Source organism: Festucalex cinctus, chromosome 13 (assembly GCF_051991245.1).
Source record: "Festucalex cinctus isolate MCC-2025b chromosome 13, RoL_Fcin_1.0, whole genome shotgun sequence".
Lineage (NCBI taxonomy): Eukaryota > Metazoa > Chordata > Actinopteri > Syngnathiformes > Syngnathidae > Festucalex > Festucalex cinctus.
In genome coordinates, this window is record NC_135423.1 from 18,425,218 (window position 1) to 18,452,240 (window position 27,023).

A 27,023-nucleotide genomic window follows, 5' to 3' on the forward strand; every position below is an offset into this window, starting at 1 on the left:
ACCGCACCGCAACCGCACCGCAACCGCACCGCAACCGCAACCGGTGAAAACCCGGGGTTACAGATCAAAACAGAAGCTCTAGAAACACTAAAGGAACATGATGACAAACTCAAACAAAGCCCATTCAAAACTAGAACCCTGACAAAGGCATAAAATAAAAACAAACCAAAACCCAACCCAAACCATGACAAAAAACTTTGCCACGCTAAAAATATGTTGAGTAAAATTAATTCAATTTAAAATTTACTTGAATATTTTACTCTCTTCCAAGTGTAAATTTTACTCTGTTTAGATTGGGACCAAATAGATTCTGTTTCGAGTAAAATTTACTCTACAAAATTTACTGTTTACTTTTCAAATTTAACAATACTAAAAAATAATAATATTAATTCCTGACCTCTACATTGACAAAATTTGCTCTTCCTCTTCGTTTTTTTTCTCCACCATTTTGCCATTGTGACCAAATGTGGAACCTGTGAGAAGGGCTGATACAAACGCCCGGTCATACATTTGCGCCTGAGGTGTAGTGGAGGAGAGGTCAGCTGGTCTCGAGACGGAATGAAAGAATCTGGAATATTATCCTTAGCATGTGATGTTGTACGAGGGCGCACACAAAGTTGTGTGTGCGCGAGATTACACATTCTGTCTGAGGACGGCCCCTAAATGAATTCAATGAGATTGCAAGGAACAGTAGACTGCTGGTTGGGTGAGGAGAGTTTGGATGCTTGGGTGAGAACGTACTAGCAGGGTTTGTGTGTGACTTAGACTGAAGTCACATTTACTTTTCAGCAGGGGCTCACTTCTGACTTCATCATGAGGTGTCTGTTTCCAGTCGTGCTTCTTCTTCAGCTTCTCGGTGCCTGCTTTAGCCAATTCCCTCGGCCGTGCGCCAACGCCGAGGGCCTACGGACCAAAGAGTGTTGCCCCGTGTGGGACGGAGACGGCTCGGCATGCGGCGCCCTGTCAGGCCGCGGTTTCTGCACGGAGGTGGTGGTGTCAGACGAGCCCCACGGGCCGCAGTACCCTCACAGCGGGATTGACGACAGGGAGCGCTGGCCCCTGGCTTTCTACAACCGAACCTGTCGCTGTGCGGCAAACTACGGCGGTTTTGACTGCGGGGAGTGCAAGTTTGGCTACTGGGGAGCAAACTGCGCAGAATACAGGGAGTCGGTGCGGCGGAACATCCTGACACTGTCAGCTGCTGATCAGCAGAAGTTCATCTCCTACCTCAACCTGGCGAAGAACACCATCAGCCCTGATTATGTCATCGCCACGGCAACCAGACCAGAGATGGGCGAAAACGGCGAGAACCCCATGTTCGCCGACATCAACACTTACGATCTGTTCGTGTGGATGCACTACTACGTGTCGCGGGACGCCTTCCTGGGGGGGCCGGGGAACGTGTGGACCGACATCGACTTCGCCCACGAATCCGCAGCCTTTCTGCCCTGGCATCGGGTCTACCTGCTTCACTGGGAGAATGAGATACGGAAGCTGACAGGGGATTTTAACTTCACCATCCCGTACTGGGACTGGAGGGACGCCCAAACCTGTGAGGTGTGCACTGATAGTTTGATGGGGGGTCGCAGCCCTTTCAATCCCAACCTCATCAGCCCCGCGTCGGTCTTCTCATCATGGAAGGCAAGAATATTTTCATTAACTTCTTCTCATTAAGTGTGTAAAATGAAAATCCCGAACACTGGCTCAAAAGGTGGTTTTGTTTGATGAAGAAAAAAAAAACATTTTTCCACTTATTTAACCAATTAAAATAGGAAAAAAAAAAAGAAGATCCTTTTAGAGCACAGTTTAACCAAGAATATCAGTTTAAGATGCTAATTAGATGTGCCCAAATGATTTAAATGCTTCATAAACTGGTGTAAACTGTACTTATTGTATACTGTACATACAGTACATACACAACGACCACATCTTCAAATCATCCTTCTAAGATTAAGTGAAAACTTTAAATTGGCCAAAATGTGAACGTAGTTGTTTATGTCCCCTTTGATTGGCTGGCAACCACACAGGGTTTAGCCTGATTTTCGACCAAGGTCAGTTGAAATAGGGTCCTCCTTATCCATGACCCGAATACATGAAAATGGAATGGATACGATGTTTGCCCACCTACCCTCGAATCAACCTTTTTTGCAGATTTTTTTTTCTTGAAAACATGCCTAATCGCAGGTGTCCCCTCTCCCTTGCCGCAAGATGGTAGTCCTATAAGATAGGGATCTGGCGCCATCTTGTGGCATCTTGGTGCGAAGGAACCGAGACAAGCATATGTATATGTCAGGGTGGAGCTTTTAAGTTCAAGAGAGGAATTTACAGAGAGTCGTCACTGCATGTGCATTTCGGGTGTATTTTGATTTCCAAATCAAATAATTTGTAAAGCATTTCTTTTTAAAGAGATAGTGCATCGATTTTTTTATTGTATATGGTGTGTGTGCATATATATATATATATATATATATATATATATATATATATATATATATATATATATATTTTTTTTTTTTTATTTATCTATGTATTTATTTATTTATTTATTTATTTATTCACTTGGCTACTTTTTATTAATTTACTGATGTAAAATGTATTTACTTGTGTAAAAAAACAAAAAAGATCAAATGTGAAGGTATTGTATTTAGTGGTTAAATACAACTTGTACTTATCAAATGCACTGCACTGGATACTAATTATTTGATTGTTTGATTTGAATTGATTTGTAAAACGATGCACAGTTTTGACTTTAAAGTACGTTATTCTATTGAGTACCACTAGAGGTCGCCGTTGTACTAATAGTGGTACTCCATGAAATGCCACAATACTGTAAAAGACTCCCTGGCATTAATTAAGGGCACATTATTATATCCATAATAAATATGTTTCAATTGATTTAACAATGATGGACAATTTAATGTGCACTTTCCTGTTGAGTTTTGTCCTTCATCCTCGGTTACTATGCACAAAAACTCATGTTAAACAAAAAAGTTGAATTATTTTTGTATCCGCCCGTTTTAGGTGATCTGCACTCAGCCTGAGGAATACAACAGTCGTGAGGCATTGTGCAACGCGACAGGGGAAGGACCACTGTTGCGTAACCCCGGCAACCACGATACCAACAGAGTACAGCGACTGCCAACGTCAGCTGACGTCGACTTTGCCGTGGGCCTCCGCGAGTACGAGACCGGATCTATGGACCGATTCGCCAACAACAGCTTCAGGAACGTACTTGAGGGTAAGAACAGTAGACGCACACACAAAAACACGCCAATACGTTTGTTTGTACTCACATGCCTACATGGGAATGTAATCCTTAGGCTAATCTCTCGAATGTTTTGGATTTTTGGCCCATTTGAAAACTCACACGGGGATAGATATTCATTGTGGTGACAATGTCCATTGCTCAATCTATTTCCGACATGATCAATTAAATTGAGTAAATCAGAGGCTTGTCACACCTATGTATACATAATTTATCCATCTATCCAAATCATCTGTTCTGACAGCAAATAATAACACGCATTAGAGTATATGCTTCCTGCCATTTCCCTTTAAAATAATGTTCCAAGTAAAGTTCTGCGACTGGTCCATGCCTGTAATTACAATTAGTACCGATAGAGGCCACTGTTGCACAGCTAAAGTTTCTTAATTTCAAAGCAGCACTGTAGAACACTAAAACGATTACATTGACTGGAATTGATGATTGATAGAAGTGCCCATCTTTTGGCATGTGCTTCAGCAGTTTCAGCGAATGCTTGATAATGGGAAGCCTCACAAAAATACACGGATTGAGCGCCGAGTGCTCATACGAGTGAAGCAGGATTACTTCTGTTGATCGCGGTGAGTACACACGGTCCTTCTCAGTCCGTGTTTTTTTTTTTTTTTTGTGAGGCTTCTAAGTACGTGAGATAGGCTAGGTTAAGAGTAGGTGGCAACCTACTTCTACAAATGTGAACACTAAGAAAAAGTTCCCAAATGTTTCTTGTAATAAATAAATAAATAAACAAACAAACAAACAAACAAACAAACAAACAAACAAACAAACAAACAAACAAATAAATAAATACAGGCCATAAAAATATGTATTTTTTTTATCCCAGTATTTATGTATTTATGGGACAAGGTTATTTTAGTTAACTAAAACTAACGAAAAAACTAAAACTAAACTTAAAAAAACAACAATTTTGTGAACAAAATAAAATAAAAACGAAAATGCTTCTTTAAAAAAAATGAAAACTAACTGAAACTACATTTTGTGTTTACAAAACTAACTATAATTTCAGCAAAATAATTACAGCAAAAACATCCTAATCTTTGATAATTAATTTAATGCATGAGCATTTGGGATGAGTTAAAATCATGTTTTAAGTAGATTTATTTTGATATTAACCGGAAGTAGGACGTTTTTTTGTTTTTTTTTTGTTTTTTTTTTGTTTTTCGGAATAAGGACGTTTGAAAGTGTGCCACACAGAAGCGACGTCATGTAGCAGTAGCCAATAGAAAAGCACTTTCAAATAATGTTGCTCCCATGGTGATTTTTAAATAATGCGCACAAGTAATACACAAAAAAAAAATAATAATAATAAATAATAAGAATAATAATAATAAAAGTAATAATAATGAAACTAACTAAAACTAAACTAAAACTAAGCATTTATTAAATAACTAAAACTAATAAAAACTCACAGAACCACCATGAAAACTAATTAAAATTAACTAAATTAAAAAAAATCAAAACGAAATAAAAACTAATTAAAATGAAAAATTTAAAAACTATAATAACTCAGTTATAGGATTTGTTTTCTTGCGTTTCTCGCAATGCAAACTTTAATCAAGCTGCACATTTGCTTATCAAAAGAAAAATACAGCATCAGACGTGCATGAAATGTTTAGTTCATGCATTTTTTTTTTAATTACAGCCAAATATTCACCTGTAATAATGTTGCTTACAATAGTTGTAATGCTAAGTTATCCTGATATTTTTCCATTCATCCATTTTCCAAACAGCATATCCATAATATAAAAAAGTGTGCCCACGCTCTCTTCCTCCCTCCGTCAGGTTTCGCCAGCCCAGTGACAGGCTTTGCGGTTCAAGGCCAAAGCACCATGCACAACTCCTTGCACGTCTTCATGAACGGCTCCATGTCCTCTGTGCAGGGTTCCGCCAACGACCCCATATTCCTCCTGCACCACGCTTTCATAGACAGGTTCAGTCGATCACAAACACACACACGTTATTCCAGTTCATTCACCGCACTATAACCCAAATGTAATGGTCTTCTTTTGAGCAGCATCTTTGAGCGCTGGCTTCGAACGCACCAGCCCGCACGGACCTTCTATCCGTTTGCTAACGCTCCCATTGGCCACAATGATGGCTATTACATGGTGCCATTCCTGCCTCTTTATAGAAATGGAGACAATTTTCTCTCCACTAAGTCAATGGGATATGAATATGCCTACCTGTTGGATCCAGGTCAGTGCAAGTGTGAGATGTTTGGATTTAACAGCATTTCAGGTCTGAACTCGTGTCATGCCATCTGCCTTCGCTGCAGGCCAGCGATTCGTTGAAGAAATCCTGACACCTTACCTCCAGCAGGCCCAGCAGATCTGGCCATGGCTGCTGGGAGCCGGCATCCTCGGGGCGCTGATCTCGGCCATCATTGCCGTCATGGCCGTCTTGGCGAGGAGGAAGTGGAAACGGAACCAGCGGAGGAAGAGGGCGTCCATTTTCGGAGAACGGCAGCCGCTTCTTCAGAGCAGCTCAGAGGAAGGTTCAGCTTCTTACCAGACTACTCTGTAACACACACACACACACAGTTGCACACCCTCACAAATGGTACTGTATATGCTGGCCGCATACATATAAGTTTAGATAACAACAACATGACAATCCTGTGGCTTCCTTATATACAAGATAACATTTGGTAAAGAGTCAGTGCACCCAAATCACGTTTTCTCTCATTAAAAAAAAAAAAAAAATCATCATGGATGTAGTCTAGGCAGCATTACAAAACTATAACAACTAACCATGTATCGACTGTACATTTTTAGTATTTTAGCAATGTCACAATCATGCCAAACATTTGTTACAGCAATATTTAGGGTACACTGTAGATGCACATTGTGAGCGTGGATGGTTGTTCGTCTCTGTGTGCTCTGTGATTGGCTGGCAACCAGTCCAGGGTGTCCCCCGCCTACTGCCCAGAGCCAGCTGGGATAGGCTCCAGCACCCCTCGCGACCCTTGTGAGGAATAAGTGGTCAAGAAAATGGATGGATGGATGGAGATGCACAATAAAAGAATCCTACTCCTAATATTAGATGCTCTACATTGATGATTGATTTGTGTGCACTGACCTTCATGACACTTATAAATAGCAAGATGGAACTCATTCAGGATCATATTGCTCATATTTTGAACATTCAGCGGGATACACATGCACCTCCACACTGGTAACAGACTTTCATAAATCTCCATGTAAAAATAATGAAATTATATAATAACAATAATAATAATAATAATAATAATAATAATAATAATAATAATAATAATAATAAATCGAAATACTTGAGTTCAGTGAAAGAGCTCACTTTGGAAGTTGTTGTTTATTAACATACTCCTTATTCAGAATTAAATGGGTTTGAATCACTATTAAATGTCTTAATTATTGTTGACATTATGATGATCCAATTTAAAGTGAGGGTCATGTGTAAATTAAAAAATAAATAAAAATGTGCCTCCACTAGTATTCTGATTAAAATTGGGTTGGTGGAATAACTAGTAAGAACAATCCACCCGACCAAAGCCAGAAAGCGCTTTGACTCACTCAACAGCAGGGGGCAGTGCTGCATAAAACTCCTTGAACGGATGAAAATGGGTGGCTTTTTCTGCTTCATTCTTATCCCACTAACCCAATTTGAATCAAAATACAATGTTTAGACTATTGGGGGCACATACAACATGTTGCGAAGAACATTTCTGACTTGACTTCCACTTTAATGACGCTGTTTTTATGCAAGTACTGGTGCTCGTGGATCGGAATGCACGTGACCTTTCAGTAGCTCATGAAATGTTTGTGAGTTGCTGCATTAAAATCAGATCTGATCCGATTGTTCTGTGTGGTCCTTCTATTTGTAAAGAATTGAAACTACACACATTTTGTATCATCTTACCCCTTGAGTGAATCAAGATGTTTGTATTTTAAATTCGGATTCAAACAAACGTAGTGAAGGACTCTCGTCAATGGGAACATTCAATGCCCTTGTCTCTTTTGGGGAGATAAATCAATTTGATGTACATTCAAAATAATAATTAAAAAAAAAAAACTTCCATTCATTATTCTAGATTACTTGGGTCGTGGGTATCGTGGACCCCAAACCTCAGAACTATGAACGATGAAGACATGCTGACCACTTGTAAAATATGACAAAACAAAATAAATGAATTCAAGAATTAATTACAACCGCTTCTTTTTTTGTACAATTTATCAAGCTTGTTCTTCCATCACTGCCACATAAAATATTTTCCCCACTTATCTACAGTGGTGCCTTGAGATACGAGTTTAATTCTCGCTTGTAACTCAAAACACTAATATCACAAATCATCCTTCTCATCGGAATGAGTGGAAATGGCATTAGAATAAAAAATTTAAAAAAAAAAAGGAAATAATGATAATAGAATGTACTTTAGAAAAACAAAACAATAACAGTGATTACAAAGTTAAATACAATGTAAAAGTAGTAAACAATTTGTTCATTGTGATTTAATATTCTATTCAAGATTCATGGTGCTGATCCTTCTGTTGTGCCCAGCTTGGCCAACAGGGGGCAGTAAAATACAATACAGTCATACAAACAAACGGATCTTTTGCTATATTTTAGCAGGTAAATGGCGTGCCCTTTTGTACACATTGTACAGTAATATTAAAATAAGCTTCTGCTAGTTGTCAACAACGTGTAATCATTATGTTTAATTGATAGTAAACTTGATTTTGGAGTGGCAACAAACAGCTTGAATCCTCTTTTTTTAATTAAATTGTTCACTACTGTACTTGCTAAAGTGCTGTTTATTGTTAAGCGAGTTGAGTTCACTGTCAACATACAGTGCTCTTATCTCAAGTTTGTGTTCGCAAGTTAACACACACAAAAAAGGCTGAAAAACGGCTTGGCTCTCGAAAAACGTGGCTCGTATCACAAGGCACTGCTGTAATGTACAATTGTGTTGGTATGCATATCAAGTGTAAACACAAAGAAAATATACAAATTTCCCCATCCTGGCACGATTAAATGATTCTTCTCCATATGTGACGTCCAAAGAGAGATTAACTAATTGAGTTGTGTTTGTGGCCATCACTGACTCCATAATCCAAAGAAAGCACCAAATCCATTAGCAGCTTCCAAAATGAAGCACACGATGAGTGGCTCATAGAGAGATGGAGTGTTCACATTCACCGGTGAACTTCAGCGGCTGATGCTTTTCCAGAGACGTTTGTAAAGACTCCATTTAGGTTGAGACCATCTTGCCAGGGATAATAAGGAGTACAGTACTGTACAGTCTGGCTGTAAATAGCCAAGGTTCATGAAGCCAATGTAGTGTTTTATTCCACTGTTGAGTGTTTGAATCAAATGCTGATTTTCTTGCTGAAGCCCAATCAGCTGAAGGACTCCTTGTTAAATTCAAAAATAGTTCCAGGAAAGTGAGCCGAGTTACACAGTCTGTGGAGAGTCCTGGAGATGCCTTTGGGTCCACAACAGAACACCCCCACTCGCTTACTGAAAAGACAACACAAGGACAATGTGACTGTTTGAAGCAAGCTGAAAATGATATTTTTCATACTCACTGCTTGTTGGTCCTTCCAATTTCATCGAACAGTAACTTCCACCTGGGTCGACCCTCCAGCAGCCGTGATGCAAGCGGGCGGTACTTCTCCTCTGTTAAGCACTACAGAATACAAGACAATTTATGATTTTTTTAAATACATACAAAATAAATCAAACAATACCCTCGGTCTCTATTTTTGTGTCCAGATTAAGAATGAAAAAAAAAAAAAAAAAAAAAACGCAGTTTGAACTGTTGCAGGTGTGAACACTATTCACTGACAATCAAAGAGGCTCCTAAAATTTCCATTTCGCATGGAGACAGCTCTGTTTGAACCGGAGCATTGTCCTGTGCGTTCCCTCATGAAATACAAAATGAGCTTCTGGCGAATTAAAAACTGTAACTCGACAGAAATGTTCTTCTGTTTTGAAGCTGCCCCTTCATGGCCAGGAGGTGGCTGTGTATTTGTTTTGTGCTTACCTGTGCGTCACCTACCTGCAGGTTGTCCGCCTGACTGACATACAGCTTCAAGTTAAAGTAGTCAGGTCTGTTTTCATGCCATAGCTAGATGGGAAATAAAAAAGTACATTTTCATTAATTCCATCGTAATGTTCATTATCAACCACATGGTGGCAGCATTTCCATGAATGATGGTTTCCTTCAACGCAAAAGCTGTCTTCCTTCCAGTTACACAAAATAATAATAATAATAATCCATTCATCTTCTTGACAGCTTATTCCTCACAAGGGTGGGGGGGTGCTGGAGCCTATCTCAGCTGGCTTTGGGCAGTAGGCAGTGTACACCCTGGACTGGTTGCCAGCTAGTCACAGAGCACACAGAGAGAAGACCCAAGCAGGCACGGGGAGAACATGCAAACGCCACCCAGGAAGGCCGGAGCCTGGACTCGAACCTAAGTCCTCAGACCTGGGAGGCGGACGTGCTAACCACTCTTCCACTGTTCCACCCAATAAGAGTAGTAATAATAATAATAATAATAGTTAAAATAATAATAATAATAATAATAATAATAACAATAATAATAATAATAATAATACGCTCCGAATTGTCCCTAGGTGTGCTTGTGAGTGTGGATGGTTGTTTGTCTCTGTGTGCCCTGCGATTGGCTGGCAACCAGTCCAGGGTGTCCCCCACCTAATGCCCAGAGCCAGCTGAGATAGGCGCCAGCACCCCCCGCGACCCTTGTGAGGAATAAGCGGTCAAGAAAATGGATGGATGAATAATAATAAAAATAATAATAATAATAAATAAGTGGTCTTTTTATATACAATTATTTTCTATGTTCTGACAATTTTTAGGAAGGATTTTAAGAGCAAGGCCCTTTACAATCATTTATAGTGCTTACCTGTAAGCAATTACAGTTAATCTGTTTGGATGATTCACTTGTTCGACAATAATCCTCAATAAGGATTTTAGGAACTTTAACTAGCTCAGGAAATAGGAGACTCTTCTCACATTTGCTCTTTTTAGTTGATGAGAAAGATTAATATTAAAAATTGTTGGTAAACATCAATAGGCTAACTTAAATTTCAGTTTTACATTTCACTGTGTTTGAATGAGGCACAAAATTCAAATTTTGACACACAAACTGTGATGCCAATCCGCTTATTTCAAGCCCTGGATATGTCCCCTATAAAGCCTGGGAAACTTTCATTCACCTTCTAGACAGGCAAGTCCAGACAGTTTGAGGCAAATGTCTAATCTCTCACTAGTGGAACGAGCTGTCTTCAAGTCATTTGAATTGACAAACATCTATTTGAATGCTAATATTGAACCAAAGATGTTGCTCCTAACAAAGCGAGTGTGATCCAACCTTACGATGTAGCGCACACAGCAGCTCAGCGAACCAGTAAAAGGACTGGAGCTCCCTGCAGACCCACACAAAGTACAACCTCTTCAACCTGAACCCTGTCCAGCCGTCACTGGGTCCACAATGAGGAGGGGAGACAGGCAGAAGCATTCAAAATGACAGCTGAAAGCAATCTGCGCCAATCATGTGACGTACAGTGTGCAGCACTCACAGCAGAGCGTGCAGGACGCAGGCGAACGGCGTGACCCCGATTCCGCCCGCGACACAAAGGCTGACGTCGTAGTTGAAGACTTCCTCTGAGGGGCTTCCAAACGGGCCGTCCACATAAAGTCTGAACATACGCGTGGGGACAACAACAATGTACAGCACAAATTAACACACACACCAACAATTAATTGGACTTCCTATTCTGGGTTAAGTACACATGCTCACATAAACATCCTGCATCTGAAATCCTGCTGTGTTTGTCTATATGTGTGCGTCATGTCTGCAACAGTTGCTGAACAGCATCAGGGGAATGCATGTGACTCTTTTTCTTTCTGGACTATCAGTGGATACTGTTTCAGAAGTGTTTGAAAAGGGGAAGTCAACCCCCCAAAATATTTTTTGACAATAATATGTTCTATGCAGACCAACTCGTCTAAATACGGTATTCTGGTTAATATTGCATGAGTGGAATAAGTCAAGCAGCAAAATCCAGACGTTTTTTTCAATATCAGAAGGCGGTCACTTGCTGTCAAGTGAAAATGACTCAACTCAACTATTTATAAAGCGCTTTGTATACAAAGTGCTGTACATGAAGCAGAAATTGAATGTGCAGTAAAGAATAAGGTAACAAAAACAAGAACAAAGCAAACATTTTTGAGTATACAAGTTTTTTTTGTTTGTTTTTTTAAATAAATTTTACATCAGTAAATTAATAAGAAGTAGCCGAGTGGACAAATAAATAAATAAATAAATACATAGATAAATAAATAAAAAATATTTAAAAAAAAACACATATATATATATATATATATATATATATATAGAAATATATATATATATATATATATATATATATATATATATATATATATATATATATATATATATATATATATATATATATATATATATATATATATATATATATATATATATATATATATATATTATTTCCCCAAACCAGGAGAGCTAGGAACAAAAAGATTTTTGTCATCCAGCATAATAAACATATCATTTAGGTATACATATGACTTTTATTATAAAATGCAAGTAAATTAATGTAAAATATCGGGATACGTATCGCCTTTAAGATCATGTATTGGGATACATTTGTATCGTGATACGTATCGTATCGTGAGGTTGGCGGCAATACCCAGCCCTAATATACATATATATACATATACATATATATATATATATATATATATATATATATATATATATATATATATATATATATATATATATATATATATATATATATATATATATATATATATATGTACATATATATAAAATAAAAAATAAATGACATCACAGTTGCTCATGTCTCGGGTAACAACCAATTACAGCTCAGCTTCAGAAAACAGGTGAGCTGTGATTGGTCGTTGCCTGAACCCTGAGCAACTGTGATGTCATCTTCAGTCGACAGCAAGTGGCAAAATGGCCGCCCTTGATATGGATAAAAACGGCTTCAATATCTTCGTAACTCATATTCCACAAAAATAATATTAATCAGAATGTCATGTTTAGACTAGTGAGGTCACATATTACATATTATCATCAAGAACTGTTTCAGGTTGACTTCCACTTTAACAGTAAAAGATTTTCATTCCCTCAAGTCTTTCTATGTATGCCTCTCACACACTCAGAACAGGAAGAGCACAGTGTCAGAGGGTCAGTGGGCTGGTCAGGACCTTTCACCCCGCTGTGATTTTAAGCTTGCATGAGAATTAATCAACCAAACTCCCACCTCCTCAATCTCAATCTCTCTCACACATACACACATACTTGGGGTATCTCCTCTGATGCACCACAGGGAGGATCTCCAAATCTCTTCTAATGTCAGGAAGTAACAGCTGTGTGAAGCGCTCTGAGGATGAAGGGAAAATAATTATTTTGGCCCTCAAATAAACGAGAAGATATTATTGAAATGTAACACAACACATACAAAACAATGCTATATTTGATTCACGAACGTGTTTTTTAACATATCTTTACACTTCAAGTATAACGTTTCCTTATATTCACGTCATTGTGGACAATTCAACAGCCAACACAAACAAACTGACTTCCCCTGTTGTGTTCTCAACACAAGTGCGCAAGTTTGTATTTGTCGTAGTCTCCCAAAGGAAACAGCATGCTCCCACTGGGGTGTTGCCCCTTTTGTACTGGATGTAAAAGGAACAAATTTACTTCACAGAGGCCTGCTCAGCTCAAGGTAGACAACAGATACACACACGAGCACACAAATATTTTTTTTTATAGAAATAGTACTGGAGACCTTTCACTGAGAAAATCGAAAACGTGCTTCTTCTGAAACGTGCGTGTGTGCATATATACTCACCAGTCCAGTCTCCCACCACCCGAAGATGGACGCCAAACGTTTCCTTGCTCTCTGTGGGACACTGTAAAGTTACAAAGCAGACAGTGAATCACAAAGAAAGACAAAGACACACACACACACACACACACTGTAGACTCTGAGACGAGTCAGTTACTGGAAAGTACTATAAAACACACAAATAAATAACATGTGCGATAGCTTTCCATAGCAACATGTTTTTCCATTAATCTTGGTGAATTACACGCACACACACGGATGGATACACATGTACAGTCTTCCTGTTGGCCCCCGGGGTCCGTCTGCTCTCTGTCAGAGTGATTCTCTCGACCGTCCTACACCAATCATGCACTGTGTGCGTGTTTCCAGGAACCTGACAAATGTGTGCGGCTAAATCACAAGAAGTCCTTGCTGTCAATCAAGTGACTAAAAAAGTAGCAAAGGGGGGGGGGGGGGGGGGGGGGGAAGTGCATGTTTTCCAAAATGAGACACTATGATAACATAGCGAAGCGAGAACATGGGAACGCACTCATGTGTTTTTAATGTTACATGTCAGGAATGTGTGAGAAGATGCTGCGCTCTTACCGCCGTCAACGTGAACGGATGGTTCTCAAATGACGAGACGTTGGGACAGTTGAGAACAATATACTGTGGGAAAAAGTAAGGACTTCAAATTGAGAAATAAAAAGAGGATGTTGCCATTATGTGAACAGAAGAGCATGTTATCTGAGATGGAACCAAACGGACATCTTACCTGTCCGGGACGAGCTTTAAAGTTTTTCTTCAGCATTCGTAACTCAATGACATCACAGGGGTGCCTGATGACGGTCACTATGGTAACCGGTTCACTGCTCCGGATGTAGCGGTACAGACGCTCCGCACAGTAGAGACACAGAGGGCCTGACACCCACAGCCATGTCTATTTGCACACATACAGTAATTGAAGGTCACTAATTGGGATGTAACAAATGATAACTGCAATATCGCAGTATTAAAGTAACCACAATATTATCAGCGCATGTCATGATTTTAACGCATTTTAATTTTAATTAGGTATGTTTTGGCCACTGCAGCAGTTATCTCTCATATAAGTCAGTCACACTATCAAATATTTTTCAACATATCCATAAAAAAATACTTTATAACATTACTTCAGCTGAACACAAAATTGTAAATTACATAGACCATGATAGTCGCCAATAGGAGTCACATTATGTACAAAAACACAATATTGTGCTTTTTTCGCCCCTCAATATGTGCTTTTATTTTTTTATTTTTGGGGGGGGGAGGGGGAGGGGCAAATATGGTTAGTTTTTAACACAATATCTTGAGGGTTTTTTTTATATTGCCAACCTCCGCACAATATCGTGATATTTATCGTATCGCAATGTTTGGCTATCGTTCCATCCCTAGTCACTAAGCAAATGTGTTACTTCAGAAATGTGTGTCAAACTGGTCGCCCCCCAGATGAATCAGTACACAGGAACTCACAGTTTCAAAATGTTAGGTGCTTTATACTGTGTGCAAAAAAACTACATGTTTATTTCTGTTAACTTTTTACTGGTACAAATTATCTAATTACAGTATATGTATTTTAATGTAGATATGTATCTTAGTTTTAATATAAAAACATTTCAAATATATGTAATTTTCCAAGTCATATCATGACGCGCAGACCTGTGTGACCTCGTGCATTAAGATTTTATTGGAGGCATATTTTCCCGAAAATGTCGTTTGAAATTAAAATTGCATGACCTTTAGGACATCCGACTCCAGATGTCACTTTAATAACAATTCATGGTAAATTAGCCAAGGGTGCATGTTGCAATTCCATAAAACAGGAGAAGTAGATCGTTGTGACCAACCCAGCTGCTGCCTATATTGCAACAGTCCCGATGGCAACAAGGATGGATGACATATGTTCAATGTGTATGCTGTTACCTATTCTCTTTTGGCGTGTAACCTGTTGCAGTCTAATTGCTCTCAGCTCCTCTAAAGCCTGAGGAGGCTTTAAGGGGATTTTATGGCACCGCCTTGTAGCTTAACGACCATGTGCAAACACATAATCACACACTGCAGGAAGTACATTCACAAGCACAGACCTTGATGTAAAAAAAAAAATAAATAAATAAAAAAAGCATGACTGTCCCTCCCTTGGCAGCACCACTCCTCTAATAAACAGTACCCACTCCCTCCAACGTTTGCTAAACAACATCCACTTCACAGGGTCACTGCAGCTTGGGTGCACGTGCAAAAATGCGCTCTACATGGCAAATAGACACACAAACCTGTGGGCAGTGGGGCTGGAAGTGAGCCTCTGCTTTGCATCGCATCTTCTCTTCCTCACGTTTCTCTAGCTCCTCCCCTTGTTGCTCTGCTTGGCTGTGGTTGGCTCGTATGCAGCCAGGTGGGTGGGCCTCGATGTTAGTCTGATATTTTAGTGCTCCTCTTTTCAGAAGATGGAAATAGATGGTGATCAGTTTGACACATCCACATAACATAGAGTCAAGGGGCTTTATATTTGTGCCCAGAATAGGTCTGACACATGGCGTGGCATAAATATGCGCATAGACGGACTAGACTAATTTTGCTCGTTTGGGAGATGTTGGCTGTGCCCTTGGCGCCAGTGTGTGACAATACCAAAACTTCTTCTAGCCTGCCCCTGCGCAGATTTACAGTGTGCGAATATAAGCAGGAGAAAGCAGGAATCATCTTGCAGTATGACGCATAAAAGTTAAGTTATAAAATTAGTTACAGTTTGTTGGAAATGTCAAAAAGTGTAGTTCTCTTGGTATTGATGCCAAGTAGGTCCGTACATTTGATGTGAGGCAGCTTTTCTAGAAGAAACCCCTTTCTCTTAACATGTTAACGTTGCCATGACAATTTTGTGTCCCATAAGTCAGCAACAAATATGCTTAAATCTGTTTTCCAAGAGAGCAGCCCATGTTTGTTGCATGTATGAAAAGCCGAGAATGGCATTTAGTATCGGATATGCAGTAAAGTTTCTGATTGAATATCTTTCGTAATTGCTGATAATCATAGTTTGGATGAGAGTGTAGAAAGACATACAGGTTGTGTTACGAACGATTAATGATCTGAAGCTAATCAATACCTACCCGACCATGTGCACCATGAGAATGATGTAGAAGATGATGAAGAGGTTGTGTGTATACCAGAAGATTTCATAGTTGTATATTCTGAAATAAGTAAAATGACAACATATTAATGTTGTGTTTCCAAGTAAGTCTTTGAAATACAAGTGGTGTATTTAAAGACAGCTGTTTTTTGTGGGGAACAAAAAGCTGACTGAGGGACAAAGATGAAAAAAAAGAGCAAAGACAATAAAAGAAGAAAGCAAATTGAGTTTGTTCACGAGCATACGTGCATACTCCCAGCTCAGAGCCTGAGTAAGCAAGACATCAGAGGTCAATATTGGAGGGGTCATTTCACACAACGACCCCTATAAACACCACACACAATGAACATTTTCAACTCTCCAGTAACCACTTTGACTTCAACTTCTTTAGAAGCTTGGGCCCCTCTTCTTTCATCTTTACGTACCAACTCGGGCTGTGCACGAGCCGGTGGTGAGTCGAATGGGGATTTGAGCAGGAGTGGAAAAGCGAGTATGAGTAATGAGCTTTAAATCAACTGTCTAGTCGTCCTTTCTAAATGAAGCCCATCTTGGCAGTATACCAAACCTGTCTGTGAGACTCTCTCTCACGCCGTCACGCATAGCAAATAATAAAAGCCATTTTCCCTAGAGAGAACGTTTCCTCAGCTGGTTATCTTAATTTAGGATGCCACTAATGCCTGCTGGTGTGGAGAATTTATTTTATACGACACCAATAGGCACAATAACTGACTTGGATTCTACCTGTTGCCATAATGCGGAGCGGGATTCTGATTAAGGTAAGTCATTTTAAACTAAAAAGTAGTGTTGTTCCGATACCGATACCGATACCCAGCTTTGCAGTATCAGGCGATACCGATACCATACCGATACTTATTAATGGTTAATTAATGGTATCGGCATGTTACTGGTGAGTAGTCACCGCTACCGCTACCACTGTTTTAATGCAGTATCGGCACATCTGCCGATACCAGTATCGGTATCGGAACAACACTACTAAAAAGTCAAACTTTTGATGTTTTTGGAGTTCGAACAGCAGCAAGCAGCCACAAGCGTTCAATACAGCACTGCTGCTGTACATTCCAGCTCAAATTAGTGAATGTGAGTTTTTGTAAAACTCTTTGGGCACCCACCATATGATGTAGATAGTACAGACACTTGGTTCGCTTATCTAAAACCTCATCTCTATTCTTGAGTAGTCTGGAAATTCCTCTTAACCTCTCTTCATTTGCTGAAGGCAGAAAAGAGGACGCACTTAAACACACAGACGCGCATGCAGAGCGAGTGACCCACTGTGACCTAAGTAATGACTGTGCCATGAGTGAAGCACTTAGTAGAGTTGCTCTGTAACAGACCTCTGTTCTCTTTTGCACACGCGCACAGCGTGAGTCATCAGCGACAGCACAACAAAGACTTGAGTGGAGACAGACCAGCAAGCACAGAAACACTGATAAGACATTTGACTGGATTTGGAACGTTTAAAGGACAAAAAAAGAGCTGATGCTGTGATGATCACCTACCGTACGCAGTAGGAGGAGGAAGTGAACATCAGGAAAAGGATGATAACCAACAGAACTCCAGTGATTCCTGGAGCTGAAAGTCAATTAGACAGCCAACCAGAAGAGATGAGCGGTTAAAATACACCTCTGATAAGCATGAATAAAACATACAGTATGGTCTTACCTGTGGTCAGAATGATTAGTTTTGGGTCCTAGGCAGAAAGAAACAGTCAAAATATGAACATGTTGTATGTCTGAACATAACATTAAGTCTTATTTGACAACAGTTCTGAACAACAAATTAGTTCTTTCGGAAACGATTAAATTCCACAGTTTTACCATATCACGCAATAGGCCTCAGTTGCCATTACAGTGCATAGTAAAAGTCTACACACCCTTGTTCAAAATCCAGGTTTTTGTGGTACAGTCTTCCCTCGCTATAACGCGGTTCACTTTTCGCGGTCTCGCTGTATCGCGGATTTTTTTTTAAGTGCAATTTTGCATATTTTTTTGCAGTAATATACCCATTTTATAAAATTTATGAAGTTTTGAACATTATCAATGTTTGAACAAGAGAGAAATGTGAGAACATGTAAATGCCTCAATGAGAAAAGTGTCTAAATTGTGTGGTAGGGGATTTTAGAGCCTTAAAACATTTATAAGAATTGTAAAACATAAAGCTAACTACTTCGCAGATTTCATTTATTGCGGGTATTTTTTGGAACCTAACCCCAGCGGAAAACGAGGGAACACTGTATATTAAAAAAATGACACCAAGATAAATCATTTCAAAACTTTTTGCACCAACAATTTGGTCTATAACCTGTAAAACTAAATTGAAACCAATATTTTCATCTTTTAGAGAGGGGAAGTAAATATAAACAACAAAATCTCCCAAACACATGTTGGAAAATGTGCTTTGGGCCTATAGAACCAAGTCTGATCTTTTTGGCCATAATTCCAAAATGTATGTTCACCACTAATTGCTTTTTTTTCCCAACCGGACACCCGAGGCTTTAGACAAGGTATGGGGAATTATAAACAGTTCCAAACAGCACAAAACTGTCAGGCTTCTACTAGATAGCAAAAAAAAGGTAAGGAAAGCCAAGTACAATATCAGAAATGTATTTGGGGTTAATTTAAGACATTTTAATTTTAATAGTGGCAGGTGTGTTCTGACATGCGTTTAAATGTTGCTGCTTCATTCTGAACATGTAAGAGGGTGTGCATACTTGTGCAAACACATAATTTCACTTGTTTATTTTGACTTGCTGTGTGAAAAGATTAAAAAAGAAAAAAAAAAAGCTATAACAGAAAAAACTAATGGAGTTGTATTGGTCTCATTTTTTAAGTCACAAAAATCTGGCATTTGAACAGGGGTGTGTAGACTTGTTATATCAAGTGCCTTGGCAAGTGAGGCCCATTAAAATCATATGTATTATAGAAGCATCGGATTGACTGTTTAGAAGGATGACTATACGGGATCATGGAGCACTCCATGCATAATATACTGTACATATGCTCTCAATATCTGTTGACGAAGTAGTGGTACATATGCTGAAATGTTGGTTACTCACCTCTCCTTTGTAGCGAGCAAAATTAAGAGCTGGAAAATCTTCTGAGTAGCTGCGACTGAAGTTGACAACGTTCACAAGGTGGGCAGAGACATGAACAACTAGAACAAGAAGATTATGCAATAATGTTAGAGATAACTCACTCACAAGCATCAACACATTTGACTGTCCAAATGAAGTGTTAGCAGATGTGCAAACACACACTTCTTTGTCCATTCAGCAGAAAGTCAGCAAAATGTCTTCCTGACTCACTTGTACACAATCCCACCAAACAGACACACACACACTCACTGACATCATAGGCTAGCCATGCCGCCATTTAACAGCTGATGTGTATTAGAGGGCGCAATCATGAGACACAAGGGTCTTTTTTCTCAAACATACATCCTCTCCCACTCCCACGACCCCCACACTTCTTTGCACATCTCCTCGCTCTCACACCCCCTCCCTTAGTTCTCATTGTCTTTTGTCTCACAACATTGGAATTTCTCTATTAGAACGCAAGACCTTTGCCTCGAGGGAGTTGTGTAGCTGTGTGTATATGTGTGTGTAATTGATGTAGTGTAAAGAAAGGTGATAGGATTTAAAAATGACGTCATGCTGAATAGCAGATGTCTGTCCTTGTAGGTCCTTTTTGTGTCTTTTGTTTGAAAAATTGTATATTCCAAACACAAGATCTACTAATTTAAAAAAATAATAATAATAAATATTTTGCTGTGCACGTCCACGACTACCCTTGGCTATATCTTCTTTGTGTTGGACTCTTTGCAGTTGATATACTGTATCACAAAATGTAAATTATCCATCTGTCGGCAACCCACGGCGATCACTGACACAGACAGAGTTACAAGTATCTGTTTTGGGAAGTGTGTTATTGGAATTCGCCATGCGCTTACTGGTCTGCCAGCTGCATTGATTTGACACTCGTGAGTGAAAAGTATGTGAGAGACAACCATAACTGCTGTTCAATTTATCCTCTCAAAATGTCCTTCTTTTCATTGATCAGGCGTACTCAACTATGCACTGTAAGAGTGACTCACTAAAGCCGAAATACACATCTTCATTCCTTAATTTTTCACATTTTAAAAAATGTGCACACCAGTACTATATATGTGCCAGCAGCTGATTTAACCATATGGTATAACCTCAGCAAGGTCAACGAAAACGAACAAAATAACTAAAACTAAAACTCAAAAACCTTTTCGTTAACGAAATAAAATAAAAAAACAATAATGCTTTAAGGAAAACTGAACCTACATTTTACGTTAACAAAACTAACTAAAAAACTAACTATCATAACAGTGAAAATGTCCTTCATTTTAGTCTTTGTTAATTTAATACATGAATCTTTGGAGTAACTTTCAACATTAACCGGAATTAGGACATTTGAAAATGTGTCACACAGAAGTGACGTCATCCAGCAGCAGCCAATAGAAAAGCACCTTCACATGACGACGCTGCCTGCTTGACTTTTGGCTTCAACGGCTCGCCTCGCCTGCTTTTTCATTTAACTCAGCCGAAATGCAACGCTAGGTAAGAAAAGCGTTGCTTTTTTTTTTTTTTTTACCATGTTGTTTATTAAATATTGCATACAAGTAATACACATTGTTTTAAAAACAAAAATGAATACTGAAACTAACTCAAACTAAACATTTTTTAACAGAGCCGCCCTAAAAAAGAATTAAAAGTAACTCAATTTAAAAAAACAAAACTCCAAACAAAATAAAACTACTAAAAATGACAAATCCAAACCTATAATAACCCAAGACCTTTTTCAAAGAAAAGCTACACTGTGAAACAATACAAACACAAATGGATAAGAGCAAACTACGCAATGGTGATTCGGTGAAAGCAACCAAGAAAGCTTCGAGGAGCTCCAGTGATGTCATTGGAGAAGACTCACAAGAACACACACACACACACACACCCACACACACACACACACACCCCGAAAACTGAGAACACATACCCAGCAGCTGGAGGGACGTGCAGCTGGTACTGCAAGAATGTTGAACCCGCATGGATCCAGTTATGCACTCACACAAATGTGCACATACACAGCAAATGGGTTGGAAAATTTATTATTATTATTTTTTTGTATTTACCAGAGAAGATACAAATGGCAACCCCACAAGTCACATGGAAGGTCTTGCTCTTGTCCAGCAGTCGCCGGGTCTTTCTGCTTGATACCTTGAGCGGGAGGCCAAAGTACAAACAACAGATAGAATAAAATATAATTCAAGATTAATCCTCACAGACAATACTGAAATGTTGTATGCGACATGCTTCTTAGTTGTATATTGTACATTTTGCCATCAAAAGCCCTTTCTTTGTCATTTTTTTTGTTGATGCATAGTAATATTTATTTCACAAAAGCAAAAATATTAGAGTTAACTTAAAATTACTATTATGTCTATTTTAATAAAAAGCTACATTTTTCACAATTTTTTGCTGAAAGCAATTCATCTTCTACTGCTAATCAACGTGAAAAAGCTAGAAATAAACTCTTTCCTAGTGAAAGAAAAGAGCCTGCACTTGTTTTGGTAGGTTTGGTGCGTCTCGTGTTGTCAAAAAAACATTCTGTGGGTCTTGAAAGAGCTGTCTAAAATGTTCTAAAATGGCTGACCGTGGGGAAACTGCTCTGAAAACAGCTGACAATGAAGTCACCCCCCCCCCAAAAAAAATAAAAAATAAATAAATAATCTTGATAATAATATGTTCTTTGCATCCCCACAAGTCTAAATTTGGTATATTTGGTTAATATTGTGTTAGTGGAATATGAGTTAAGCAGCAAAATCCATCAGTGTTTATCACTATCAGAAGGTGGCCATTTTGCCACTTGCTGTCGAGTGAAAATGGCATCACAGTTGCTCAGGTCTTGGGTAACAACCAATCACAGCTCAGCTTCAGGTAACAGGTGAGCTGTGATTGGTTGTTGGCTGAGCCCTGAGCAACTGTGATGTCATCTTTAGTCGACAGCAAGTAGCAAATTGGATGCTCCCTGAGATGGATAAAATTGTCTGAATTTTGCTGCAGAACTCATATTCCATAACTTCCATAAATGTAATATTTCATGTTTAGACTAGTGAGGTTACATATAGCATATTATTGTCAAGAAATGTTTAAGGTTAACTCTTAGTAAGTCTCTTATCTGTTCCAGCATTGGTCCAAGATGGCATCTGCTAGCCTCTGCTGAAACAATCCCAATTTGGATTAGCACCATGTACACCTTAATAGATATTATGAGAATTGTGTGACTATGATTTGTGTATTATCAGTGGGAAATGAAGCAAAATGTGCCACGTTTTGAATCCAGACCCGAATGTAAAGGAATGACTTCCTACCGTGTGTGTTCCTCGGACAAAGGTAAGCAGGGTGCGACACATGGGCAAAAGCACCAAGCTGCAGTTGAGGTTCAGCACGGATGCAGAAGCCCTGCTGATGCAAAGTCCAAGCTGGCGGAAAACACACAAGGGATGGGAATATACATTTGAATTATATTTTCAATGGACATGATTAAAAACTGTCCATCCATCCACCCTGGGATAGACGCCAAGCCCCCCTGTGAATAATTGGTGAACAAAATGAGTAGTTTGTCCAGCGCCACATGAATTCTGCAAAGTGGAAGATCACCTGACCAGGGTGAAAACTGCGCTGTTTACCTCAAGTGGCACGTGAAGGATGTCAGCTGTGTAATCTGGCCCCACACAACCAGCCACTCATCAGTAATTAGGGCTGTTTGATGCCCACTGTTGGCTGTGCTTTGGCTTCAGTTTTAAAGTCATTCTCTGAGCACTGTTGGTGCCGTCTCTTCTTATTAGAGTTGCCAGATGACAAAACAACAAAGTGGCTTGTACAAGTACAGAGAAGATAAGTCACCGAAAAGAGGTCTGTTTTTGCAATGAAAATCTTGAAGATAATGCTGATACTTCTCTAATCTTGTACCTTTTTCTTTTCAAGCCTTTTTCAAAGAGAAAAAAATAAGATGAGAGCAAAACCTCAAAGTAGATAAAAATCTCATAAACACATTATAGATGTGAATTGGAAAGGCGATTTTGAAGTTAAATCTCACAATTTGAAAAATTTAATCTCACATTTGTGTACAACACACACACACACACACACACACACACCCACACACACACACACACACACACACACACACACACACACACACACAGACTAAAGCCCTCTGTCAAGGCATTCAGTTAAAGCCAGCACAGCAGCATGCCCATACTTGCCCCTTTTCTCCCCCGTGCTTCCCAGCGGTCAGGCAGCACATGAGAAGCTCACACATGCTGCTTGTTTGTCCACCTTAAAAAATAAAATAAAAATCCTGCACTGATTTTTGCTTGATTTTAAGATATTGGGTACTTTTTTCCCACTTTTGCCAGAAAAACATCTGACCTGACCTGATCTGACAATGGTCAGAGTTCATTTATTTTGGATTGTGCATCAAAAACACACACAGACGCACAGTCAGGAACTTGTGACAACAATTACACTGACACTCACGTGGACGGCCCTGCAAGCATCAAATTCCTACCGGTGTGTGTGTGTCTAAGCATGTCACTCTTGACTGCCCCTTTGGTTCTCACACATAGACTCATTCAAGCTGCAAGGGTGACACACAAACCTCCACCACAAATCGTCCTCCAAAGACGTGAATGAAAACTAAACTTAGAAAAGCGTGTCAGGCCACAAGTGAAGTCATCACTGGTGTAAATGTGTGCTGACAGAAAATCATTAAGCTGACCTTCTTTTGTGGAATTGTGATTTTTATAAGTTCATTTTAGAAGATAAATGCATGGATATGTGACCCAAGATGACAGAGGTAGCTGAGGTCAAGTGTGTGTGCGCTTACCCCAAGTATCTTGTAGAGGTAGTGATACTGCTGTCCACTGGAGTACACCAGGAAGGTTTTGACGAAGAGCCAGATGTTAGCTCCCAACCACATCATCTACACGGACACAAATACAGTTCAATTCTGAACTAGTCACTAACTACATTACGCTGAAAAAGTTTGAAAAGCTTCCCCTACCAGGACGAAGTGTTTTCCTCCCTCGTTGGCGAGCCAGCTCCGCGCTGACACAACCATGATGTCCCCGACTTTCTCGTTAAAGTGCCGACATGTGTACGTGTGTGTCTGAGAGAGCTCCTGCCTGCCAGCCAGCTCTTTCCCTCCACCTAAGTTGAACAGCATGCATGTACATGAGAGTGACAGAGAGGGGGTGAGAGGAGAGAGACAGCCGACCATTATCAGTGTCACTCTTAACGGCCACAAGAGGGCGCCTTCGTCTCGCTCGAGTCACTATCCTTCACTATGTATGGCACACAGTAGTTGTTTGTTTGTTTGTTTGTTTGTTTGTTTTTTTGTTTGTTTGTAAATTAAAGTAATGCCATGTCTTTATGTTAAGTTTTGCCTGCTTAACAATGCATTCGGATGAATGGGTGATGGAAAGATGAAGTTTCTTTAGCCAAGTATGGCGTATTTATTACAGAGCACAACAAAATACGTCTGCACTCAACAGCGTTCAGGCTTAAAGTAAAAAGAAGATAAAAGAACAATGGAAGATACAAGAAAAGTGTTCGAGCGCCTCACAGAGGCACAAGCACAACATTACACATGAGTACATATGAACAATCAACTGAGGACATAATCTGTCAACACTTTACACAATCAATACCAGGGGGCATAATTGTTTAAAAAAAAAAAAAAAAGAAAGAGAGAGAAACAACAAAATACAGTCAGCAACAAACATTAAGCAACGCATACAACAATTCGAAGTAAAAAAATGAATACATAAATAATTAATTAATTAATTAATAAACCTGCTACCGCTGAGGCAAAATTGTCACTGGTAGGCTACTACTTGACAAACGTGGCATTGTAAAATTCTACTAGTTAAAATCTAGCGCTTCATCACAAGTAGCGCTTTTGCCTCACTTTTAACATGAAAAAAAAAAGACAAACTCAAAAATGAATGAGTCTTTAAATCAGACTTCTCTTGTCTCAAAGCAAACAAAATTTAGAATCATCAGTAAACCGATAGGCCTACCAAACAATGTCAATAACTTGCAAATTATCCCATCGTCATGGCGGCAGGTTGAGAGGTAGGTCCCTCACTGGCTATACAGTAACAACACATTGGGGCGTGAGAGTTACCTACCTACATTCCTGCAGGCAAAGAGCCCCCTCCTCCTTTCACGCTCCAGTCCACAACATGCAAGACTACCTCCACTCTGCTACACAGCTGGGGTGGGTCAAGCGTGTTATCAGATTCTGGGAAAAAAAATAATACAATGTAGTGAAGTGATTCAGGTCTACTATCGTTGAATGAATGTCTTTTGTCAGTTTAGATTCAAACTTGACAGAACTGTTTGAAACTACATGTAATGTGATTAATTTGCATACATGTTCAATTACTTTAGAAGCACCAGCAAAGAAACTGGGGAGTGGGATGAAAGCATCAATATGTGCAAGTCAGTGAGAGTGATCCATGAAGTGGAAATAAAGACCAATCTTGCACAAGATATCACCTCCCCGGTGAGGTCCTCACGTCACGTCCCACTAGGAGGAGGGCCTGGGAAAGACCCAGGGCATGCCGGACAGACCTCTTGGCTGACCGGGTGATCTTCAGATCCTTCGATAAGCGCTGGACTAATGCCTGAGATGAGGGAAGTCTGGGCTTCTCTGCTTAGGTTACTCCCTCTGTGACCTTGGATAAGCAGAAGATGGATGGATGGATGGATGGATGGATGGATGGATGGATGGATGGATGGATGGATTTAAGTAAGTACTGGAATTGAGGGTACTAAAGTGCATATAGTTGTTCTTATTTTTTTTACATTTATTTGTAAAGAATAACATCTAACAATGGTTTAAAAATAGCTATTTATACTAATATTTATGCATTTTATGTTTTACTATAAACTACTTTAATAATTGATTTTTTATAGGCAAGGCAAGTTTATTTGTATAGCAAATTTCACAAGGCAATTCACTGTGGTTTACACGAGGAAAGAAGCATCAACAAACACAGTAGTTAGCAACATTCAGACCAAAGAGAAAACCAAAGTCGGTTACATTAACCAAAAGAACATACACTGACAATGTTACAACATTATACAGCAAACTTTAAAAACATTTAATAACTAAAAAAAAACATGATTTAAAACTACATAATAATAATAATAATAATAATAATAATAATAATAATAATAATAATAATAATAATAATAATAATAATAATGGATTTAGGAGGGAAATGTATTACTGATTCAACAAATCCTCCACCATGCATTTCTTTTGAAATCTCTTGACCACGGTAAGTAGGCCTATGTAAGGTGGAGAACCTGAGGCTTACTGGAATCGAGTACTTTGATGGAGAATCTCTTTTTGAGACAATTGCTATGTATACTGTAATAGGCTACTATACCCTGCTGAATTATTTGACAATGAGCGTCATCTGTTGGCTAAACCGCGAACTGCATTCTTGGCTGGCTATGTCTACGTTTCATAATAGAAATTCAATCAAGACAATGTTGTTAAATCTGGTGTCCTGGAAATAAATGTTCCAGTGACATTACTAAAATACATTATCTTGTCATGCCTTACA

General features: G+C 39.1%; 2 protein-coding genes across 4 annotated transcripts; one reads left to right on the plus strand and one right to left on the minus strand.

Moving 5' to 3' along the window:
* The first annotated feature begins 631 nt into the window (after positions 1 to 631).
* Positions 632 to 7,111, plus strand: tyr (tyrosinase). Its single transcript, XM_077540365.1, has 5 exons — positions 632 to 1,641; positions 3,022 to 3,238; positions 5,063 to 5,210; positions 5,295 to 5,476; positions 5,556 to 7,111. Exons 1-5 carry the CDS (start codon positions 814 to 816, stop codon positions 5,801 to 5,803), a joined length of 1,623 nt encoding a protein of 540 aa, XP_077396491.1. The 5' UTR covers positions 632 to 813; the 3' UTR covers positions 5,804 to 7,111.
* nox4 (NADPH oxidase 4) lies at positions 6,724 to 26,994 on the minus strand. 3 transcript variants are annotated; one of them, XM_077540363.1, is made up of 21 exons: positions 26,844 to 26,994; positions 25,945 to 26,123; positions 25,575 to 25,687; positions 24,446 to 24,591; positions 24,269 to 24,364; positions 22,749 to 22,859; positions 21,510 to 21,594; positions 19,408 to 19,505; positions 18,015 to 18,042; positions 17,852 to 17,924; positions 16,315 to 16,395; positions 15,487 to 15,646; positions 13,953 to 14,117; positions 13,784 to 13,846; positions 13,202 to 13,262; positions 12,646 to 12,727; positions 10,859 to 10,978; positions 10,651 to 10,759; positions 9,315 to 9,383; positions 8,842 to 8,942; positions 6,724 to 8,773 (listed from the first exon to the last, which is right to left on the minus strand). In XM_077540363.1, exons 4-21 carry the CDS (start codon positions 24,500 to 24,502, stop codon positions 8,653 to 8,655), a joined length of 1,680 nt encoding a protein of 559 aa, XP_077396489.1. In that variant the 5' UTR covers positions 24,503 to 24,591; positions 25,575 to 25,687; positions 25,945 to 26,123; positions 26,844 to 26,994; the 3' UTR covers positions 6,724 to 8,652. The 3 variants fall into 3 exon arrangements, 2 of the variants coding, with proteins under 2 accessions (XP_077396489.1, XP_077396490.1); XR_013287815.1 differs by lacking the exon at positions 6,724 to 8,773 and having other exon boundaries at positions 8,855 to 8,942; positions 10,656 to 10,759; XM_077540364.1 differs by lacking the exons at positions 6,724 to 8,773; positions 8,842 to 8,942 and having other exon boundaries at positions 9,300 to 9,383; positions 10,656 to 10,759.
* Between the last annotated feature and the right edge of the window lie 29 nt (positions 26,995 to 27,023).

Excerpts from the sequence above, each read along its gene's own strand:
- tyr (XM_077540365.1), top strand. The coding sequence starts at position 814 with ATGAGGTGTCTGTTTCCAGTCGTGCTTCTTCTTCAGCTTCTCGGTGCC. Across the intron at positions 1,642-3,021 it reads CGGTCTTCTCATCATGGAAG|GTGATCTGCACTCAGCCTGA; the intron begins GCAAGAATATTT and ends CGCCCGTTTTAG. Across the intron at positions 5,477-5,555 it reads TGCCTACCTGTTGGATCCAG|GCCAGCGATTCGTTGAAGAA; the intron begins GTCAGTGCAAGT and ends CCTTCGCTGCAG.
- nox4 (XM_077540363.1), bottom strand. The coding sequence starts at position 24,502 with ATGGTTGTGTCAGCGCGGAGCTGGCTCGCCAACGAGGGAGGAAAACAC. Across the intron at positions 19,506-21,509 it reads TGCCATTTGTATCTTCTCTG|TTGTTCATGTCTCTGCCCAC; the intron begins GTAAATACAAAA and ends TTCTTGTTCTAG. Across the intron at positions 13,847-13,952 it reads TTAAAGCTCGTCCCGGACAG|TATATTGTTCTCAACTGTCC; the intron begins GTAAGATGTCCG and ends TTTTTCCCACAG.